General features: G+C 35.5%; 1 protein-coding gene across 1 annotated transcript in view; it reads left to right on the forward strand.

Annotated features, from left to right (window-relative positions):
• Positions 1-22520, forward strand: part of LOC101744368 (serine/threonine-protein phosphatase rdgC) — a 71723-nt gene that overhangs the window by 43476 nt on the left and 5727 nt on the right. Inside the window, exons 5-12 of the mRNA XM_021349125.2 lie at positions 1212-1357; positions 1889-2053; positions 6620-6786; positions 6934-6970; positions 9726-9875; positions 10778-10855; positions 16095-16280; positions 19623-19878. Of these exons, the coding sequence (XP_021204800.1) occupies positions 1212-1357; positions 1889-2053; positions 6620-6786; positions 6934-6970; positions 9726-9875; positions 10778-10855; positions 16095-16280; positions 19623-19878 (1185 nt within the window). The remainder of the gene's footprint in view (positions 1-1211; positions 1358-1888; positions 2054-6619; positions 6787-6933; positions 6971-9725; positions 9876-10777; positions 10856-16094; positions 16281-19622; positions 19879-22520) is intronic.

Raw genomic sequence — 22520 nt, forward strand, 5'->3', positions numbered from 1 at the left:
TATAATGCCACAATGACTGAACAAAATGTCATAAAAACAAATGGCAAATTTTTTACGGATTTATTGGTGAAATAACAAAACAAATTGTTACATTCCTATAAAACATTAAAGATTGTCAACTAGTTTTCGGACACTAACATGTGAAAGTTTCTCGACGTTTCAAATAAGCCTTTAACAACATCCGAAAGTTTTCTGCTGACAACAGCTGTGAGTTTTCTCTGTAGTCTCCAGTGTATTTGATAACTTATTTCTAGATGTATTTTTATTTAGCTCTTTTTTCATTTCTTTCTGTAATCGTATTAAAAACAACTAATAGAATTTAAATATTTAGTTTTGCAGAGTGTAGATAGCGACTTGTTATGAAACATCTCGATTTGCGACGAGCAATGGTGACTATTCATCATTAGATAGACCATAGGCTTTGAACTGAACTGATCGGTTTAGCCAAGTTAAGCGAAACTTTTCAACGATCCCCGATTAATAGAAAGTAGTGTATTGTACTAAATATTTAATTTGTAATTTAGGGGCCATTTTTAATAAAATGCATTAGTTTAAAAATTTCATTTCAATTGAATATTGGTGAAGTTTTCGGATAGTTAATCAAACAATTACTTTTCAACTTACTTATCATACAATTCGAAATATGCACTGGGAGTATATATTTGTACAGAATTTTCCGCCCCGCGTAATTTTGTAAAGTTAATATTACTTTCATGCCTTTTTTGTTTCACCTTTTATTACAATATTATCTTGCTACAATGCAAAGCTCAAATACGTGTCACGACCAACATAGTTCAAGTAACTACACTGCAATGACCTTTGTCAGTCTGTAATGTGAATAAAACTAGGTCTCGGCTATTCTCGGACTAGTGCGACACGAAATCCTCAGATATGTTGCGACGTCGTATAGTTAAGGAATGAGTTCATCATAACGTATATTTCCGACAATAAAATTTACGTTCGAACACATTCATCCCTAGATTGAGAACACAGATATTGCCAGTTTTAACACAGGGGAGTAATGTTATAGTTAACGACATTCCTACGATTCTATTCTTATCTGTACATTGTGTCAGCGACCTCACAATCAACGGTAACAATCTTAAAGTTCTGCTTGAATATCTAAAAGTCCTTATTGCACAGAACTTTAATTATGAAAAACGCGAATGGAGGAGTTAGGAGAAATGTTTACGTACTTTGAAATTTTGTAGTGGAACAAGTTTTTTCCGAAGAGTCTGACGAAGGAGGGGGCGTCGATGAGACCGCTCCCCCGAAGCCTTCACGTGGCCCCGACGTTGAATTCCCGCTACAAAGAAAGGATATCGACCTATTGATTGAGGCATTCAGAAAGAAAAAGGTACGGATTCGTTGTATTGACTTCAGCCTATTTTAAGTGAACCAGAATATTTAAGTAAACTAGAATAGTGTGAAGGATTTACGCTTGTTTAAACGTCTATGTACGGCTAACCATTTTTTTCAGTCGTAACGTTCTAGGAACACTATTGAGTTCGTATGGCAATCGACATACGTGTGATTCTCGTGTAAACTTTTTATTTGTGGGGCAGATAGATTGAAGCGCCGTATATATCGACCCTTAAGAGTCTTTTGTGCCAAAACCCTGATTTTTATGTATTTTCCAAAAAATAGCGTGAAGTTTTGGTTATCGTTATCGATTTTGGAGACAATTTGGTCTCGGGTAAGTTTCGTATGCATGAAATTTTGAATATCGTTATTGAGTATAGATTTTAGAGACAATTTGTTCTCGGGCATGTTTCGTATAGACTTAGTAACATAATGTGCAGGAAGGAGATTTAAAACGTTTGATATTCTAAATTGCTTTTTGTTTTGATATGCCTGAAAATATATTCATCATACCCTTTCTTTACAGCATCGTTTACATCCAAAGCACGTAGCGCAGATACTGAAAGAGGCCACACAAGTATTGAAAAGGTTACCCAATATCAATGTGGCTACCACATCTATATCTAGCCAGATCACTGTTTGCGGAGATCTCCATGGAAAACTAGACGATCTACTCGTCATATTTCACAAGGTTAGTACTAATGGAAAGAGATTTCAAATAAAATTACAAAAAAATACCACGTGACACTTATTTGAATATTTGAATATCTAATGTCCAAGTCTATATTCGTTGCGACATTGACTATCGCTATCAAGTGGGATCCTCGCAACCCTCTCGGATCACGATTCGAAGTGTTGAAGCAATTTCTTTCCACATTTATAGATTTACGATGAAAGATTTGCCTCTAACTTGATTTTTTGTCAACGGAATCCGAGTCAAAGTATTTTTTTTCCCACATTCGAATAAAATACATCAAGAATCACTACATAGTATAAAACAAAGTCGCTTTCTCTGTCCCTATGTCTGTCTGTCCCTATGTATGCTTAAATCTTTAAAACTACGCAACGGATTTTGATGCGTTTTTTTTAATAGATAAAGTGATTGAAGAGGAAGGTTTATATGTATAATAACATCCATTACATAGTGGAGAAATCAATAATAAATTACAGTTTCCGAAGCGAAGCGAGGGTCGCTAGTCAGATCATATTTTGAAAATAATTTTACATCGCAACACCGAACCTTTCAACGAAGAATTAACCTCTGTTATTGATGAGATTGGTGAATCCATTTATATTTGTCGGAAAATACCCACTTCGCCGTCTCGTGCAAGCCTTGACATATTGACACTACCTATAATGGGATATTATCTCGAGCTAGTTTGCGTTTCACGTTAATGAGAAGGGTTTCTTTTCGTATATCGTATGATATATATTTTTTCCTTTTATATTTCTTTACTAGCTGACCCGGCAGATTTCGTGGTGCCTCAATCGATAAATAAAAAAACCTAAACTTTTGTATAAAATAAACTTAAAAGAAACAAAAGGAATCCGTCCGACGGGGAACACATCAAAAGAAAAACAAAATTGTTATTTTTATTTAATTCCGAGCGTTTTCATATTTATCTACCTTTTAAACCTTCTCTGGACTTCCACAAATAATTCAAGACCAAAATTAGCCAAATCAGTCCAGCCGTTCTTGAGTTTTAGCGAGACTAACGAACAGCAATTCATTTTTATGTATATATATATAGATAGATAGATTAAGCGTAAATGGGCGGATAAGCTTACGACACGTCCTCAAGTAAGTGGTTACAGGAGTCCACACCTGGATATTACTATGTAAATATTCATGAGTTCGGTCGCATGACTGCTACGTTGAAGAAATAGTTAGGTTGTCGGTACCCATCCCTGTGGACTAATAATAATACGGCTAGTAATTACGCTTAATAAATTGAATGGGCTTGCTTGTATGACGTTATTCCTTTATCATGATAATTAAGGAATGTACTTTTAAATGGTCTGTAACGCGTTTGTTTTTACTATTTTTCAAAATAAAATGTCAGTTAACGTGTTCGATTCCCCTCACATGTCGGTCTGGGGACCGGCGAGGGGGGCCTAAGAAGACGACGTGCAAGCTGCTCTGCACGCGTTTTACGCAAGAGCATCCGGGTGATGGAAGGCCGGCTATCCTCGACCCACGCTGGTTCTGGCCCAGCGGGGTATTCCGTAGGGTAACCCACTCTAACCGGCGCCATCTAGGCGGACTTCGGACAGTCTGCCGACCGAGAGGGCTGGTGGTCGTGGCGCCGACGACCGCTAGTCCGGCGTCCCGTGGGGGAGGGTGATGGGAGAGATGTGCTCCGCACTAAACGCTTCACCTTCCCCCCTTTGCCTTGTCATGAGTTCTGTCTCATGCGAGGTTTGCACGTTGGTTGTTGAGCGACAGGAGGTTTTACTCAGTTCGACTCTGACATACCCCGCCCAGTATCCCCAGAAAAGGGCGGAAGTCCAGCGATTTCCTCCTGACAAAAAAAAACCGTGTTCGATTATTCTTGATAGCCTATTATTTGTATGAAGCGAAATTAATGATGAATCAACAAGCGAGCGTATTTATTTATGCCATAATTTGCACTCGCTTTCGAGCGTAGGGAAAGAAACTGGGTCAGATAGACTGGGCGTGATTGACACGTTAACGGTCGCAGCGTACACTATATTGTGTTTTTGTTGTTTTTCCGTAATCGATGGTCGTGGTGGGGCTTTTTACTGGCGGTAGACCTCTTGTGAGTCCGCACGTGTAGGTACCACCACCCCGCCTATTTCTGCCGTGAAGCGACAATGCGTTTCGATTTGAAGGGTGGGGTAGCCGTGGTAACTATACTGAGACCTTAGAACTTATATCTCAAGGTGGGTGGCGCAAGGGCTCGACGAGCGAATGAACCCATAGACACAGCCCACTGAGTTTCTCGCCGGATCTTCTCAGTGGGTCGCGTTTCCGATCCGGTGGTAGTTTTTTTTATTTTTTTTTTATTGCCTTAGTAGGCAGACGAGCGTACGGCCCACCTGATGGTAAGTGGATACCGTCGTCCATGGACTTCAGCTATCCCAGGAGCAGAGCCAAGCCGCTGCCTACTGCGAAGCACTGCTCTTGCTAGGGTCAGTGTTAGCAACTCTCCGGTTTGAGCCCCGTGAGCTCACCTACAAACGTCAGGGTGAAGCTGAAATAGACATTCAAGGCTATCGGCATTTAAAAAAATTTATAATTATAATATTAATTACCTTGTAGATGTCTATTGGCTCCAGTGACCACTTAACACCAGGTGGGCTGTGAGTTCGTCCACCCATCTAAGCAATAAATAAAAAAAACGGTTGTCGGAGGTAGTTTAGGTGAAGAGGTCGCGACTGGCGACCATCGCGCTGGGAGCGGCGCACGCGTCATCCCACGATAATTGGTGTCGCCGCGCCGCGTCCACTACGGTTTGATTGATAGACCGCCTGTTACGCCGGACGACCTAGTTAATTTGCAGATATTGTTTTCCTATTTCTATTTCCGTCTTATTGATGAGGGAAAAAAAGGGGGAACTTTCAATATCGTGTCACTTTTATTAATTTATATTAATAGTGCATAAATTGATTATACTGTCTGACTCGTTGGTAGAGTAGGTAGCGCCGATAGTCGTGGGTTCGATTCTCATTTCGGGCGGACATTCGTATGAACTTAGTTGGTCTATGTATCTATTTATAGATTAGTACCTGGTTTACATTGCTTATTATTTATTTAATTATTTTAATTATCAAGTAATTATCTTATACAACGTTTATAAGTTAAATAACATAATAATTAAAATAAAGGCATTAGTTCACTTTAATCTTTCGTAATTTTCAATATTTTTTATACCATATCGAGGGTGAATGGCTATTTGGTTTAAGCGACATTTTACTTAATACGCGACATTTATCTTTGTAAGGAAAGGTGCATTTTATTTGACATTAGCATCAACAGTTCGATGTTTTCAATTGAACTTCAATTAAGTTTACTCTATAGAAACACCTAAAGGATATTTTTTGTTGGCATTTTTTTTCCAAATTTTAAAACTTTAATGGCTACCCTTATGTAAAGCTGCAGAAATGTCACTTAAAGCCTTTCACTTCTCGATATTATTATATCATTTAGCGAAATATGAACGTATAGCTAAATAAAAATATCTTAGCAGTCGTCTAACGATATATTGTACACATATGTATGATTAATTATACAATTAACGATGGATTACGACACTGACCGTGACTTATTGAGGGGATTATGTGTTGTACGTGTGTGTAAGGATAATCATTATGTAACGTTGTTGGGTATCGATTGGCTTTTTTTTTTCACATTGCGTAAGTGGCTCATTGTTGGTAGCGACTGGCGACGCTGCATATGTAAGGATTCACGAAATCAGCCAAGATTGCTTGTAATGCCCTCTGACCTACAGTGAAATGATACCTAAATTATTTCGAGACGTTAAGTTTATTTATAGACATATACATGATTCTTTCACGTTTTGAATTCGTGTATAATAATAATTATTAGAATTAATTATGAAAAACTTGTTGCGTGTTCGTTTTGTATTTGATTAGAGCAGGAAACGGCTTGACTGTGCTCTTTGGTAGGATTTTCGCCTATGAGCATCGGTGACCATCCACTATCAGGTGTACCGTATTACCGTATGTTTTTACTGGTGGTAGGACCTCTTGTGAGTCCGCGCGGGTGAGTACCACCACCCTGCCTATTTCTGCCGTGAAGCAGTAATGCGTTTCGGTTTGAAGGTTGGGGCAGCCGTTGTAACTATACGTGAGACCTTAGAACTTATATCTCAAGGTGGGTGGCGCATTTACGTTGTGGATGTCTATGGGCTCCAGTAACCACTTAACACCAGGTGGGCTGTGAGCTCGTCCACCCATATAAGCAATAAAAAAAAATGTTAATCAGACGTTTTAAAGTTGCTTAAAATTTTTGTAGTGAAATTCCAATATTATTATCGGTTAGTTAGATCAAGCTCCTAAAAGTATCTTTAATAAAATGTTTTACTTTTAAAAATTCTAATATAGAACAATGTTTATAGAACAGCATTAAGTTTTATTATTACTAAAGTACAAGGTTCTTTGCGTACAGTAAAGTACAAAACACAATTCTTATACATACTTGTATCTAGAATCTAGATTCTAGATGGATAAGTAAATCAGATACTATTTGGTAAACAATTGGTTGATTTTGCAGAATGGGCTGCCATCTCCAGAAAATCCGTATATATTTAACGGAGACTTTGTGGACAGAGGCAAGAAGGGTCTAGAAGTGTTTCTTCTGCTGTTAGCGTGCATGCTCGCTTTTCCCGGTGGTGTTTTCTTGAATCGCGGGAATCACGAAGATCTCATTATGAATTCGAGGTGAGTCCCTGGCGCACCGAATGCCTTGTTTACCTTTTTTCACCTTATAAAAATGCTAAATAGAATACATTTTTCTTTAGCGAAATGGAATATGTTTATTCTCTTTCTGGTATTGTACAGTTGTCTAAGTGATTACGTTATTTGCAGGTACGGCTTCATCAAAGAAGTTCACATGAAGTACAGGGTATGTTTTTAAATAATAGTCGTAATCATTTCAGTGTATTATAAAGATACCATTATATATTTTGTAAAGATAATATGAAGATACTTTATATTATGTAAAAGTATAATGCGCTCTGTAAAAACAACAATATTTTTGTTTTGATCGACGATGAGGAAGTACTATGGGGTTAAATAATATAAAATTAAGTAGGTGTTGTTAGTTGGTATATTGAGTTTTATGCGCCTTCAAATTTCGAGCAACGGTGAAATATATATTTTAGACTAAAATACTCATAGGTACAACTACAGTCAAAAAATTATTCACTATGAATGTTATTTCATAATCAAGAATCAATCGGCAATCATTTTTCGACAGGAAATTTGTTTGTAAATGCTTACGATAATTAACAGTGCTCTTTAAAACAGATTTTTTTTTATGTTTTCGTAAACCTAATTTCCGAAACAAGATTAATTTAAATGTGGCTTGTCCTTGAAAATATATCTTTATTTTTTGTCGCTCTGCTTTACGTAATACTTTTGCTTCAGATTTTTACATAAAGCCCGGAGTTTTGTATACTTATAATTTTGACATTGAGTCTACTCGTAATACAATTTATTCTAGATCTGGGTTAGCTTCAAAGTATTCGTATAAGTGTAGACATTGAAGTGACATTCCAACATTCAAAGTTTTGATTGATATTACCGTCATTTTGAATTTAATCAGGATTAGGTACTATTATATTGTAATTCATGTTTAGCATTAGGCAATGTTCTACATAACAATAAATAACACATCGAAAGACATTCAAAGAGACAAATAAAAAAAAACTTCAGAGGTGTCAAGGGACACCCGGATGGAACGAAGTTCCTTTCGATTAATTAGTGAAGGAATTGTAATTTTTTTTTAAGATATAATAATAAATTACGGCTTTATGAAGAAGAAAAAGACAATACTATGAACTAAATTACTATTGTTGAAACGCTATCTCGAGAAACTGTACTCATTACGCGGACCAATCGGATACGAGCAATGTCACGCGATAAGCGTCTACACGTTGATTGGTCAGAATGACGGATCTAAAAAGTGTCGTGACAACTTTTCGTAAGAATTTTTTCCGTCTAGCCCCCTTTCACAACGCGCGATAAGGAATTTCGTTCCAAAAAAAACTGGGATCAAAGTAAATATTAACAACATAAATACCGTCCATGTTGTTGCTGGATTTAGTAAGAAAATGAGAAATGTGACATTTTGGTATTTAAATATGATTTTTCATTGTAATTTTTAGTATTCATAAAAGTCATTAAAATCAGTAACGTGCTCCGTATATACGTAATGGTGAGTGCAATCTAATTTTGAAAGTATTGTTTACGGCAGCAGTACTTAGTAGCAAGCAACACTCGCGAAACATCAATTTATTAATTCAGCCATTAAAACTATGACCGTGTACCTAAATTGTATTGCGCTCCGAAGCGACGTTTTTACAATACAGAACCATTAACTTAATTACAATGGTTTTTGATGTTTTGTTCGCATCAAAGATACTTTTTGAAATTAGTTTGTTTGTATTTATCGAGGTCGACGAGGTTAAAAGTCGATAATTGTAAAGTTTATGTGTTCTTTCGTGTTTATGTTTATAAGAGTGTCATTCAAAATATTTTAATATATAGTTGCGCAGTGTTTTGCCTCTTTTGGTGGTGTTTCAAGCGAGCGATACTAATGTAATATTTATATATGCAAATATTTTATAGCTACATTGTTTGTAACAGAGTATTGAGCAAAATGTAACTGAATTTCAGTTTTGTTGTTCGTCATCTAAATTTAATCGTGATTACCTACAGGTATCTTAAGCTATAGATCGGTAATATTATATTAGCATTTAGTGAGCTTCATTATCACAAAGACTGTAAGACCACACGAAATCAGTAATACAATAATCCAATTTGATTACATTAATAGATTCCATAGTTTTTAAAAATGACATGTGTAATCAAGTTATTTGAAGAGGTATAGCGATTTGTTAGATTAAATAAATTGCAGCAGCTAGATAGAGATTGTAGTTCTTATTTAACTTTTCACTGTCACTCCACTCACTCTAATGGTTTCCAATTTTGTTTTTCGATTCATAAAACTCTGAGTATCGATTAAGTTTTTATATTGACCACTTCGGGGTTTACTAATGAAAATGTACTTTATATTACAGCAAAAACGTTACCAAAGAGCACCAAATTTATTTTTGGACCTCCGATTTCTTACTGGACGCTCATAATTTAACTAACTATAGAATGCTAGTTTTTAATTTATTTATTATGATATATGTATTTACGAGTCCTAGTTATTTGGTGTTGTTAGGTCGGCTAACGAGTTTAAGGTCAACCTGGTGGTAAGACGTTACTGGAGTCTGCGCGTATATGATAGCATTAGTGTCACCGCCTGCCTAGACAAAACTTCACGTTTAATTCTACGAAATAAACAGTGTTGCCAATCCGTGGAGCCAGTACCACAGTAGTTATGATGGATATTAGGAGCAGAGTTCGAATGAATGCTGGCAAAGTAATAGAAGTATCTCGAAGTATTTGTGTTCGTATAGGTACATGTATGTTCTGCTGATATTCGATTTAGAATTGTTTATAAGTATTCAAATTCAAATCCATCTCGGGTTCGAATTCAAAATCGAAAGCACCTATTATAATTATTAAAGTGTGAACGCATTTTTTCCCATGATCATCGCTAAAAGGACTTGTGATTTACCTCTGTTAAAACTACGAAATATTTGCAGCACAATGCTGAGCGTCTTTTGAAACTGATTGAGTGCGTGTATCGGTGGCTTCCACTCGGGACCATCATAAATAATCGAGTTTTCGTTGTCCACGGAGGCATCTCGGATACTACAGACCTAGATATGATTCGGAGCCTTGAAAGGGATAAGGTAAATTTATTTCATATGAAACTAACAACGCAACCATTGGCTATGAAATTAAGTATCATAATACGTTATTAGCAAGTTGCAATATAGGCTACGTTTATTTTCACGTCACAATTGTATCTCAAAAATGGCTGTTCGTCTCTTCAAATCGGAACATTAGATTATTCCGCTGCGGAAATAGGCAGGAATGAAATTCTAAAGGAATCAATCATAATGGTACCTACCTCTGAAAGACACTCGTGATAATGATATCATTGGTACGACTGTTCCTGATATTAGTGGTATTGATCCAAGATGGTAATTTTTAAATAAATTCCGTACTTGGATGCAAACGCTAATTTTGAATATCGTTTCAAATACAATGTTCACTCAAAATTGTTATTTTCGTAAATCCTAAGTATTCTTAAGGATTTTGTGCACGTTTGAGTAATTTATTCATCCATCTTCATTATCAAGAAACAAAAAGGCAATTATCCTGACCGTGACATTCGAGAATTTCTTAATTTTGTGTACTTTCTGCGTGATCACGGTCTGTTGGCTGAAAAGCATTTATCTGACGTAGCTTATTTAGCCAAATTTAGATTATCCCTACCAAAATTAAATGCGATAAAGAGATTGTTTGTTCGTTACATTTTCACGTCTTAACCCAAGCCATCTTCATGAAATTTTGAACAAACGAGTAAGTACCTGGTATCCAGAAAAAAAGTGCTGTTCTCCAGTGATCTATTTTTTACTACATTAAAGTGAATGAATTCATCGCATAAAAGCTAGTCAAGTTTTAACTTGAGGTCTTTTCAGTTTTATTTTATACAGAATGTAAATTTTTAAGAGTGAAATTTTGACGAACCAGTTAATGGAAAACTTAAGTGTTGAATATTAAGTTCAATAAGCGAATGTTGTTCTAGTACGTGTCGCTTCTGCGGCCGCCGGTGATCGAGGGCTCAACGGCCGCGGAGTCGATAGATAAGGTGGAGTGGAAGCAGGTTAGTGGGCCTCAATCAATCATTAACCATCTAATTCCATTTTATCGATTGGTTCCTAGCTTTAGCCTTTACACACTATAATATTCATTTATCAGTCTTTCAGTTCGCTTATCAGTTCTAGAGATATTTTCATTGAGGTATACTTTAATCGGCAACCGATCAAGTTTCAGATCGATTTCTGCAATTAATGGAAATTTTAAAGTAATTTATCCGTCTGCTAGTTTCCATCGAGATTCTAACACTAATTCGTTATTGGAATAAATTCGCGCAATTTCCCATGGACCAAACTAAATTAAAGCTTGCTAACTAGCATCGCTTCATCAAACGCTTAATATGATTTGAACTTGCTCGGTGTTCGCGACAAGATAGTTGAGTGGACTAATTGAAGTTGTACCCACTTACTAGTTCAATGTTTCACATTTACGCTCTCTGCATACATTAAACACGTGAACCGCATTCATTACAAATTTAACGACATTTGCGAAAGATATATAAGCTTTTATCATGCTTCTTGTAATGGATGATAAAGTTAGGTAATTGTTGGTAGGACGTTTTGTGAGTCCACATGGGTAGGTACCACCACCCTGCCTATTTCTGCCGTGAAACAGTAAAGCGTTTCAGTTTGAAGGTGGGGCTGCTTTTGAACTGTAAAAACTGAGACCTTAGAACTATATCTCAATGTGGATGGTGGCATTTACATTGTTGATGTCTGTGGTCTTAGCTTATAGGCTCGTCCAACCATCTAAGCAATAAAAAAATGTTTTGGTCTTTTCTCATCTTCGATATCTATTTAAAATTATATATCAGAGTATTTCTGCACCTTGTACTACTTAGAGATAAAAAAATCTTAAAAGTAAAGTAGTTTTATAATCGTCCCTACCGTATATTTATAATTTACGAATTATAAAATTTTTAACATTTGTTTTCTTTCTTTTCGAAAGTTTTTTGAGTAAACGTTATTTTCAGTCCTTTTACTCAATAATCGTTGAGACGGGTTTCATCTCAGTTATTAGGTACATCATTGATCTTATTTCTTTTGGTTCAAGCAATTTCAGCTAGCATCCTTCGCGTAATACAATTTTCTCGGGTCAGACCCCCACGGAGTGACACAAGATAAACTTAGAAATGTACCAAAGCGGCGCTTTATGAACTTTCTTTCCCAAAGGCGTGGTTTCTTTAACGATTTTTCCTTTCATCTAGACATTTTATCGTTTACTTGTAATGAACATGAGTTTACTAGAAATAAGTTCTAGTGGAATGATTTTATTAGAATTGCCGTTGTAACATAAATCGGTTGCCCTTTTCGCGCAGTGCATTAAATATGATCCTAAATGGATTTTCTATTAACCGGTAACACGACACCGCCGAGTGTTTCTTTTATTATGCATTACGTGGAATCAAAGACATTCATTTGTACACGTCAGACTGTGTCTCTTGTATATTTGCTTTTTACGGTTGCAAAAGATAGTCTTTCTCAGAAGAAAAATGGTTCAAATTAAGAAACAGTGCGTATTAAAACGACATCTCCCAAGTATGTCTAATGTTTTTCGTACTTGAGCATAGTTTATTTATTCATTTTATGTTTGTTTTTGTTTTATGTTTTCTATTTCACTAGTGAAACTGTACTATGCTTTATGCTTTACTTGAGACCTTAGAACTTATATCTCAAGGTGGGTGGCGCATTTACGTTGTAGATGTCTATGGGCTCTAGTAACCACTTAACACCAGGTGGGCTGTGAGCTCATCCACTGATTTAGCAATAAGAAAAAAAAAATGCTGCTTTCGTAGTATAGGAAAAAAAACACTGAAACCGCGGAAAGGCAATACGTGCCACTTGTTGTTCGAGACTGGAGACTTTTACTGGTGGTAGAACCTCTTGTAAGTCCGCACGAGTAGGTACTACCACCTTGCCTACTTCTGTCGTGGAGCAGTAATGCGATTTCGGTTTGAAGGGTGGGGCAGCCGTTGTAACTATACTGAGACCTTACAACTTATATCTCAAGGTGGGCGGCGGCATTTACGTTGTACTCGTAGATGTCTATGGGCTCCGGTAACCACTTAACACCAGGTCGGTTGTGAGCTCGTCTACGCACTTAAGCAATAAAAATAAATAAATAATAGCTTCTAGAATTTTATAATGAAATTTTGTCACTAATAGTTTTTTTTTTATTGCTTAAATGGGTGGACGTGCTCACAGGCCACCTGGTGTTAAGTGGTTACCGGAGCCCATAGACATCTACAACGTAAATGCGCCACCCACATTGAGATATAAGTTCTAAGGTCTCAAGTATAGTTACAACGGCAGCCCCACCTTTCAAACCGAAACGCATTACTGCTTCACGGCAGAAATAAGCAGGGCGGTGGTACCTACCCGCGCGGACTCACAAGAGGTCCTACCACCAGTACAATCACAGAATCGAATCGGACGTAGAAAACTAGAAACAAATAATCAGTTATATATATTACAGAACGTAGAGAGAGAGAGATAGAGAGTATTCTTTATTGTACACCAAAAAACAAATAAACAGTGCGATACATTAAACACAAAAAAGTACAATTGGCGGTCTTATCGCTAAGAGCGATCTCTTCCAGACAACCATCAGGTGGACAAGAATCATTTGGAAAAGAACTACGCGCGGTGTAACGATCCAGTGAAATACATATACATATATGTACACATACATACATACATATATCCGTAAATATACATGCAATTAATACACAATGTATTATAATATAATAATACTTATTAAAAAAAATTTTGCTTCTTTACACATACATAAGAATAAGCAATTTACATATAAAAGATACATAATATAATACCTTTGCAACATATACAATTGAAGTAGATACCGATTTTAGAAATCTACCTTATCACATTTAAACTGGTTGACTAATATTTAAAAAATGCTCCTTAATGAGGCGTTTGAACGAATTTAATGTTTCAGCATGTCGTATACGTACCGGGAGAGCATTCCACAAACGAATAGCTTGAACGGTAAAGGAATGATCGTAGAACCTTGTCGAATGCACTGGCATCATTAATTGCATGTTTTCCGTTGATCTCAGGGATATGGTATGTGTATCACGGATACACTCAAAGCGTATGGAATGGTATTAAAATGCTATAACTGTACACACGCATTACAGTTACAGATTTTTGCAGACAGTCTCTCCGCAATATTTTTTTTCTCAAGTTACGTAAGTCAAGTCGTGACTTAGATAGAACTCAGTAGACATAATAATTAAAACTACCTTTGAGGTTTGATCTCGCGGCTTTTATTGTCACTATATTATTTCCGGCGCTTGGAATACTTACGGTTACAGTTTTTATGGTCATGGGCGACTAAGGTGCTATTCGTCAAAATCTGAATATTGTCCACAATAGTTATGTAGAATTGGGATTGTGGCGTATAAAATAAAACTATTCTACTGTTTTACTTTTATGGTTTTCTTCCCAAATCTTCTCAATTATTATAATCAAAAAATTAACTTACACCTTTTTTTACACCTCGCTCATTATCTCGCTTTCTTACCGTTTCCTCTCATTCACACCTTTACTCTCCGTCCCATATTATTGTCATACGTTCCGTTCTTACCCATCCTATATTTATTCATTGAATATTCAATAAATGTATAATATATACATTGATAATGAAAATAAAAACGCGAGCTTAAACCGTGAAAGTAGTTTTAATTTTGTCTACCACTCGCAAAAGTCGATGAAAATACTAGACATTATAACTCTGATACCGCTGCTAGTTTTGAGACCTGAGGTCGATATTGCAAGCGGATTGCAGGAAAACGTGTTCAATGTAGCCATCTAGATCGTAACGGACAGAAGTAATGGGCATAGTTAGGGCATAGTTGTCGGTACTAGCCCAATTTGAAACGGAATGTATGACGCCATGGAAGAATACGACGCTTGGTGAATATGATATGAGCTGTAAATAATAAAAAGAAGAAAAGTACGTCTTATCCCAGGACTGAATCACGGCACACATTTTTTATGTCGGCTGTCGGCTTACTGTCAATGATGTCATCACTGTGTACTGAGTACACAGATTCTGATGGTGTTGTCTTGTAATGCTTATTTTTATCTTTTTTCCATGAAATCGTAAAAATTCTATATTTAAGAATAAAACGTGTATAAAATTTAAATCAAAACAAATTTAGCAAAGAATAAAGATATTAAAATTTAGTGCGGTATGTTTTGTTTTTATTACTGTTGCCGTTGTGCCGTATTTTACTGTGTTTCAATTATAAACTTAAATTTTTGAGTGATCGATAAAGAGAAAAACAAAATGTTCCAATCTTTTGTAGCTCGTGGTGAACCTAATGTTAAGGGTTAGCGGAACCCATGAGCATAACAAAAATACTTGATTTTAAAATTTTAATAAACAGTTTCGAAGTACATAAATTAAATAATTAAGAAAAACTAAACCACAGATACGTGTCATTCTTCCGAGCCAGAACTTTAAATCGTCAGTAAGCTTTGCTAAAATATGGTGAATTACATTTAATTTTTAAAGTTATGTAAATAGTAATTTTTTGCGATTCTATTCGATTTCTATTTGGATTCATAGAAATAATTAAAACTACTTTTACGGTCGTACAAAAACTGCCTAGTATTTGAAACTTCGAAATTAATATAATTACAATTAAAAAAGTGAGATTATAGAAAGTAGTTTTTATTAAGTTAAATAAAATTAAATAGAAAATAAATGTTTCACCTTCCATAAGGTTGGTTATTTACAAGGGCTTTGTTGTAATTATTTATTGTCTATGATGCACGACTTTAAAACACATAATACAAAATAAGTAAATTACATTTAACTAGCATACATTTGGTATGTTTTATTTATTTATTTGGACAAATAATATTGAAAATTAACACATTTTGTCTCGAAGTATTTCATAGAAGCTTTCAGCCATTTTCTTTCGAATTCCTGCGCAAAAGTCCGCACGGGTAGGTACCACCGCCCCTGCCTATTTCTGCCGTGAAGCAGTAATGCGTTTCGGTTTGAAGGGTAGGGCAGCCGCTGTAACCATACTGAGACCTTAGAACTTATATCTCAAGGTGGGTGGCGCATTTACGTTGTAGATGTCTATGGGCTCCAGTAACCACTTAACACCAGGTGGGCTGTGAGCTCGTCCACCCATCTAAGCTAATAATAAAAAAGAAAACAGAAAATTTTTAAGATGATCGATCATTTTCAACATCTGTCATCTTGTTTAGGTGTTTGATATACTGTGGTCGGATCCACAATGCATCGGAGGATGTGTGGCAAATGCGCTTCGAGGAGCAGGAACCTACTTCGGCCCTGATGTAACAGCGTCGTTCCTCCAGAAGAATAAGCTGAGCTTCATAATTAGAAGTCACGAGTGCAAGCCCGGTGGATACGAAATCATGCATGGCGGTAATGTGAGTATTCATTCATGTTATTTCGATTATATTTTTAATTCCCTGATAAAGTCTCTTTTCTGGTTAAAATTTAAATTTATTTAAGTTAAATTAAACTGTTTTAATTTATTTCTTATGTAACTTTCAAATACAAGTTCCGAACAACAACGTTCGGGCCATCGATCTACTGAGTGGGCGTTTTTGCTCTTGTATCTTGTAAATGTCGTTGGCGCGAATAAGGTTTTTGTCGGATTCCTTCTATTCTATAACAGTTCTCGCTACAATATAGTTTACGAATCTATAAATTTCAATAAATATTATTATTGAATGTTAGATAATACTGGTTTTGAATTAAAAAAATAATAAGTTTTTTTTTTATTACATGTAACTGTGTCATTGTTACGCCCCAAGCCGGATGTCGTTCAGGGCGGCTGCCCACGATCGTAATATAGCGGAAAGATGCGAACCAGTCCTTTTATGAACAGAGTGTCATATGTGGAAGTATAGGCGTGTCGGTAGTCGCATGTCGGAATCGATAGAACCAGAATGCGAAAAAAAGAGCGACGCATATGATGCTCGCCGAGGGATTAAAAATCAGTTTTAACTTTCCCAATTGAAGCATTCAATATTCGTGAATGAATGAAAAAGCGTGATAATTTTGATATATAAATAAACTAGCGACCCGCCCTCGCTTCGCTTCGGAAACATTAAAACACACATGAAACAAAAAAAAAAAATATTTAAAAAAAGTAGCCTATGTTCATCAGGGACAATGTCGGCTTCTAATGGAAAAAGAATTTTTCAAATCGGTCCAGTAGTCTCGGAGCCTATTCGAAACAAACAAACAAACAAATCTTTCCTCTTTATAATATTAGTATAGACTAAAAAATAATAGTAAAGAAATCAAATGATAGCTCTAAGTTGCTGGGCTCCCCGTATTTTCTAATTCTAACAAACATTTACTAACAATTAAAACTACTAACAAGTTTCTAGAAAATTCTAAGAATTTTTTATATTCTGAAATGAAAACCTAAAATATAATAATAAATAATAATAATTATTATTTCATGTTAGCGGGTAAGAAATGTAGCGATACACTATTGCTATTGACATTTTCGAATCCAGACTGAAACGCAGGGTACAACGCAGTACTGTGCGTAACTGTCAGTTGTCAATGCTGTAACCCGCCGTGCGAGATATCGTCCGTAAACTTACGTATCGGTGGAAGCCTCTAACAAACTTTAAACAAACGGTGCTATAGTCTGCTATAATAGTTTTCACTTATTACGATAATTGATTAAATCACTGACTGATCAATTCATCTAATTCACAATACATACATATATATACAATACATATACAATAGACAGCCGTTTGACGACCAGGACGGCCGTCTTAGGTGAAAACCAGAAAAAATAACTTTGAGGAGAAATACTGCTCTGAAACAGAATCTCGAGGCGATGAACTGGAAGCACATCCGCATTCACTATCTCTTACAACTATTATAATGGCGTGCTCACCTCTGTCCGCAATGTGTACGAACGTTTAGGAATAATATCGGTTATGTTAACCACACGCGAGCACACCGTGACAATTACAAAAGGACCGTGGCCGAATTAGGTTAATGAGACTTGTACCCACTGAGTTTCTCGCCGGATCTTCTCAGTGGGTCGCGTTTCCGATCCGGTGGTAGATTCTGCGAAGCACTGCTCTTGCTAGGGTCAGTGTTAGCAACTCTCCGGTTGAGCCCCGCGAGCTCACCTACAAACGTTAGGGCGAAGCTGAAATAGCCTCTCAAGGCTATCAGCATAGGTAGGAAAAAAAAAGAAGAGAGTAATGTTAGTATTTATACATAACACATTCAAAATTCTACAAATCACATACATTCATTGAAATTGAAACTGGAATCCTTATTTTTGTAAGGCTCTTAAACTATAATTTTCCGAAGTTAATTAATTCACTGGAAACATTATTTCGTTCACGCATATTTGTGTTTTAGTTTAGTTGTACCTACTAACCAAAACAATACACGACAACAATCAAATTCAGGTGCAGAATTCCATTTGTCAAATTACCCGGCTTTAAACCGTCAAAATACGAACTGTGATTGATTGCTTTAACCCATTATTTATAACACAATAGGCGGAACTGGTACATTTATTAGTTCTTTGTATGCGCTTCGTGTAATCGATACACGTGTTTGGATAGAAGAGTGATCCACAATCTCCCGAAAGCTAATGCATTATTTATGTTCGAGTAATATTTCCAATATAGAATACTAGCTTTTGCCCGCGATTTCGTCCGCGTGGAATAGCATATACTTTGCATAACGCTAAGTTTTACCCGCGACTTCATTTACAGTACTTAGGATTGGAACTTCATTACTGAACCGGTAGATGCCGTTGAAGAAGCTACATTTTGAGATTTTTTGACAAACATTTTTTTTATTTTTCGTAAAAAGATTTTTTTTTTCTTAATACAAAGTATCTTATGTTACTTCTAATACCTCCAAGAATATGTGTACAAAGTTTCATGATGATCGGTTGAGTACTTTTCGCGTGAAAGCGTAACAAACAAACTCACATTCACATTTATATATTAGTAGGGATTGCTGCTAACCCACGAATTTCTATGGTGATAGTGTTTTTTGAAGTGTTACTTTGCCTAATACCACAGAATATTAGTTTTCGAGCGCATAAGAAACGTTTCAATCGTGAAATATTTCATTGTATCGTTAAGTCTCAATATATTCCGTAAGAACCGTTCAATTGGATTCCGATTAAATTTTAAATGCATTTATATCTTCGTAAACTTCGAATGGATCGTGGTATATATGTATCTTCGCTATAGTTACTTATAGTTATAGTTACTTATTCGCAGTTCTTTTTACATAATGTATATGGTTTTTACTGCCAATCCATTCTGATTTGCAAAGCCTTTACTTGCGTGATATAAATAATAACTTAGATGTTTTCGCTCGCTAAAATATGGACGTGTGGAACGTGTAGCTTATAGTGTATACAACTTAACAAAAAAAGGTTTTAAGGTTAATGTTGAATAATACTGTGTTTTCTACTTTATTGATAAGGGAGTCAGAATATTTCAGTGAAAACTCAGAGCGGTTCTAAAATATTCGAAGTTTCTTCGTTAAAAAACAGATTAAAAGTACTTCATTTAACTTTCTGTGATCCCTGTTTGAACTTTTAAATTTTAAATTAAAAAGTTACGTTGTTAATTAGTGGATCTTTAGTAGTTTTAACTTACTCTTCAAATAATCCTTTTGAAGATCTATTACTGTAAAAATAGTTTTCACGTCGTGTACCGTTAAAACAAAAATCAGTTGGCATGATAAATCTCCATCAGGTAATTACAATTTTCTCGGCGTCGAACTATTACGAGTTGGGTTCCAACAAGGGCGCTTACCTGAAACTATGCGGGAACTCGTTGGAGCGCCAGTTCGTGCAATACACGGCGGCCGTGTCTCGCACGCGGCGTCTCACCTTCAGGCAGCGGGTTGGCCTTGTCGAATCGTCCGCCATGAGGGAGCTACACAATCAGATTATGATGGCCAGGAGATCTCTGGAAGCTACTTTCCGTAGCTTGGACTCGGAGCAAAGTGGTTTGTATGAAGTTTTATTTAATTGTAAGAGATGTGTGTATGTGAGATTTTTAATAAGCTTTTTTTAGCTTCAGACGTGTTGTATGTTAGTATGTATGTTTGTAACGGAATCTTTGAACATGATTTTGACCCCCTTCAAAACGTCGGATTAACTCGAAATTTGGTATTCTTATTAAGGATCGATGACAAATCAATATTAAAAAAAAATTGAAAAAATTGAACATCAACAAAAAAATTAAAAATAAATAATAGTTTAAAAAAACTAACAAAATACACTTTTATAGAAAATCCAACTAAAAAATATAAAATAAATTTTAGTAAATTTGAATTAAAAATATTGTAAGAAAAAATGATTTTATTGTAAAAACAGCGTGGGGTGCATGGTATCAGTAGTTATAAATATTTTATGAACAGATATGAGTAGATGGGTTATTTTGATAATATCCTGAAAAGCATATTTTGTTAGTTTCATAAAACTATTATTTATTTTATAGCAATGAGCACAAGGCGCGGCTTGATTGACATTTTATTGGTTTTAATATCATAATTTAAACAGAGTTTTCAGATGTTTTCTTGTTTCGATATTTCGATTTATCATTACGTGGTTCATAAGCACATTTGTGTATAGAACTAATTATAAAATAATAAATTTATTACTTCAAATGCTATATATGTAGTTCTAAAGCAATAGTTCTAAAAACAGGAAAAATGTTATTATTCTGAATGAATAGCCATTATTTAACAACTTTTCTACGCAACTACCTTAAAAGATAATCTTTTTGCGAGAAAACTGTAGCGAAGCAGAATGAAAGAATTTACGAGTTCACGTATAACTTCAAATAAATCGGGCGCTCTTTGCAAATCAAGTCAATTTATCCATCAGGAAAGTGTATAGCTCCGTAACGATTGCCTATTTATAATGTTCGAATATTTACTATTCCTTGTGTGAGCTATGAAAGCGTGAGAAGGGTTGACATTGTGTCTCCGGCCTTGTGGAAACGACACTATTAACTCTCCTCTATTACCTCAATACATAATTTTATGTGTTATTAGGGACCGGGTTCGCTTTGATAAGTATAACGAATTATATTCCCACGCGTCATGCCAAGGGTAAAATAGGTTTAACCGTATTACATTTATAATGAAATGTGTAGGTATGATGCGAATAGTTTTACTGGTGGTAGGACGTCTTGTGAGTCCGCACCGGTCAGTACCACCATCCTGCTCATTTGTGCAGTGAAGCAGTAACGCATTTCGGTTTATAAGATGGGGCAGCTGTTGTACTGTACATCTGAGAATTAGAAATCATGGCTCAAGGTGACGTCTATGGGCTCTGGTAGCCACTTAGCATCAGGTCGACTGTGAGCTCGTTCAGCCGTTTATACGATAAAAAAGTTTAATATTCATTTTATGTCATCTATATTATACTTCGTGCTTAAATCGTGATAAAAAGAGGTCTGGATTGTAGATAGATAGATAGTTGTTTCCAAAGTTATTGGACAAAATAAATCTAAAGGCAGAATGAGACGTGTTCAAGAAGCTGTATATTTATCTTTTAAATCTCGTCCACTGTAAAGATTGAAAGCAAGTGGTTTCCAAGTAAACGAAAATATGTATCTTATTTTCTTTTTTAATGACGTATCTTATTTTCTTTCCGAATAATGTAATTTTATCAAGATCGTACTGAGAAAGTAAGCACCAATTGAACACTTTGTGTCAACAATCTTATACTCTCTCATTAAATTTGAAATCAGTGGCTCCCAAAGTGTAGTACTAGTATATACCAACTTATGGGGGTCAATAAGAGTTTGAATTGTAAAATAAATTCAATTTAATTCAAAAATAAAGGTAATAATAGGTGCATTCTAATAAAAAGTAATACCCGAACTTTAAAAATATATTGTAATGATGAACTTTAATGATATGTATTTAGAAAAAAAATTTTACGGGGTCGAAAATGGACAATTTTATATGGTTTAAATTGTGCAAGTTCTTTTGATTTTATCTAAGTTTGATTATTTTTCTTTTCTTATACCTACGGGTGTTTCGCGGTTCCAGCCACATTTCATTTGACTCATCTATCGTCGTAGTATAGAAATTATACCATCCATTATTTCCCATACCGTCTTTGGGAGAAACGATAAATTTAAAAACATCAAAACAAACAGACAAACTCAAAATAATATTATAGAATTCACCTTATACGATATTTTCTTGAGGTCAGAGGATGGCAATAAAAATTGTAATTACTGGTGTTAGAGCGCGCGTAGGTCTAGGCATTGTGCCTCTTTCTACTATATAACATTACATATCTTAAACAATACTCGTAGATGACCGAGATTTGCTCGGTTTTTTTTTTTGATAACGCCATCTTGTTGTGTCTTTAAAGCGGTTAGTTGCCCTCACTTAAGAAAAATAGTATTATTATTCGCCAATAGATGTCGGGAAGAGTTGATTATTGAAAACATGAATAAAACAACATTTTCTGAAAATAAATCGTAGCTAGATCGATTTATCGCCCCCGAAATCCCCTGTATACTAAATTTAATGAAAATCGTTGGAGTCGTTTCCGAGATTCAGATTATATATATATATATACAAGAATTGCTCGTTTAAAGGTATCCTTAAAAAATAATAGTAGT

The sequence above is a fragment of the Bombyx mori genome, chromosome 13 (genome assembly GCF_030269925.1).
Source record: "Bombyx mori chromosome 13, ASM3026992v2".
Classification (NCBI taxonomy): Eukaryota; Metazoa; Arthropoda; class Insecta; order Lepidoptera; family Bombycidae; genus Bombyx; species Bombyx mori.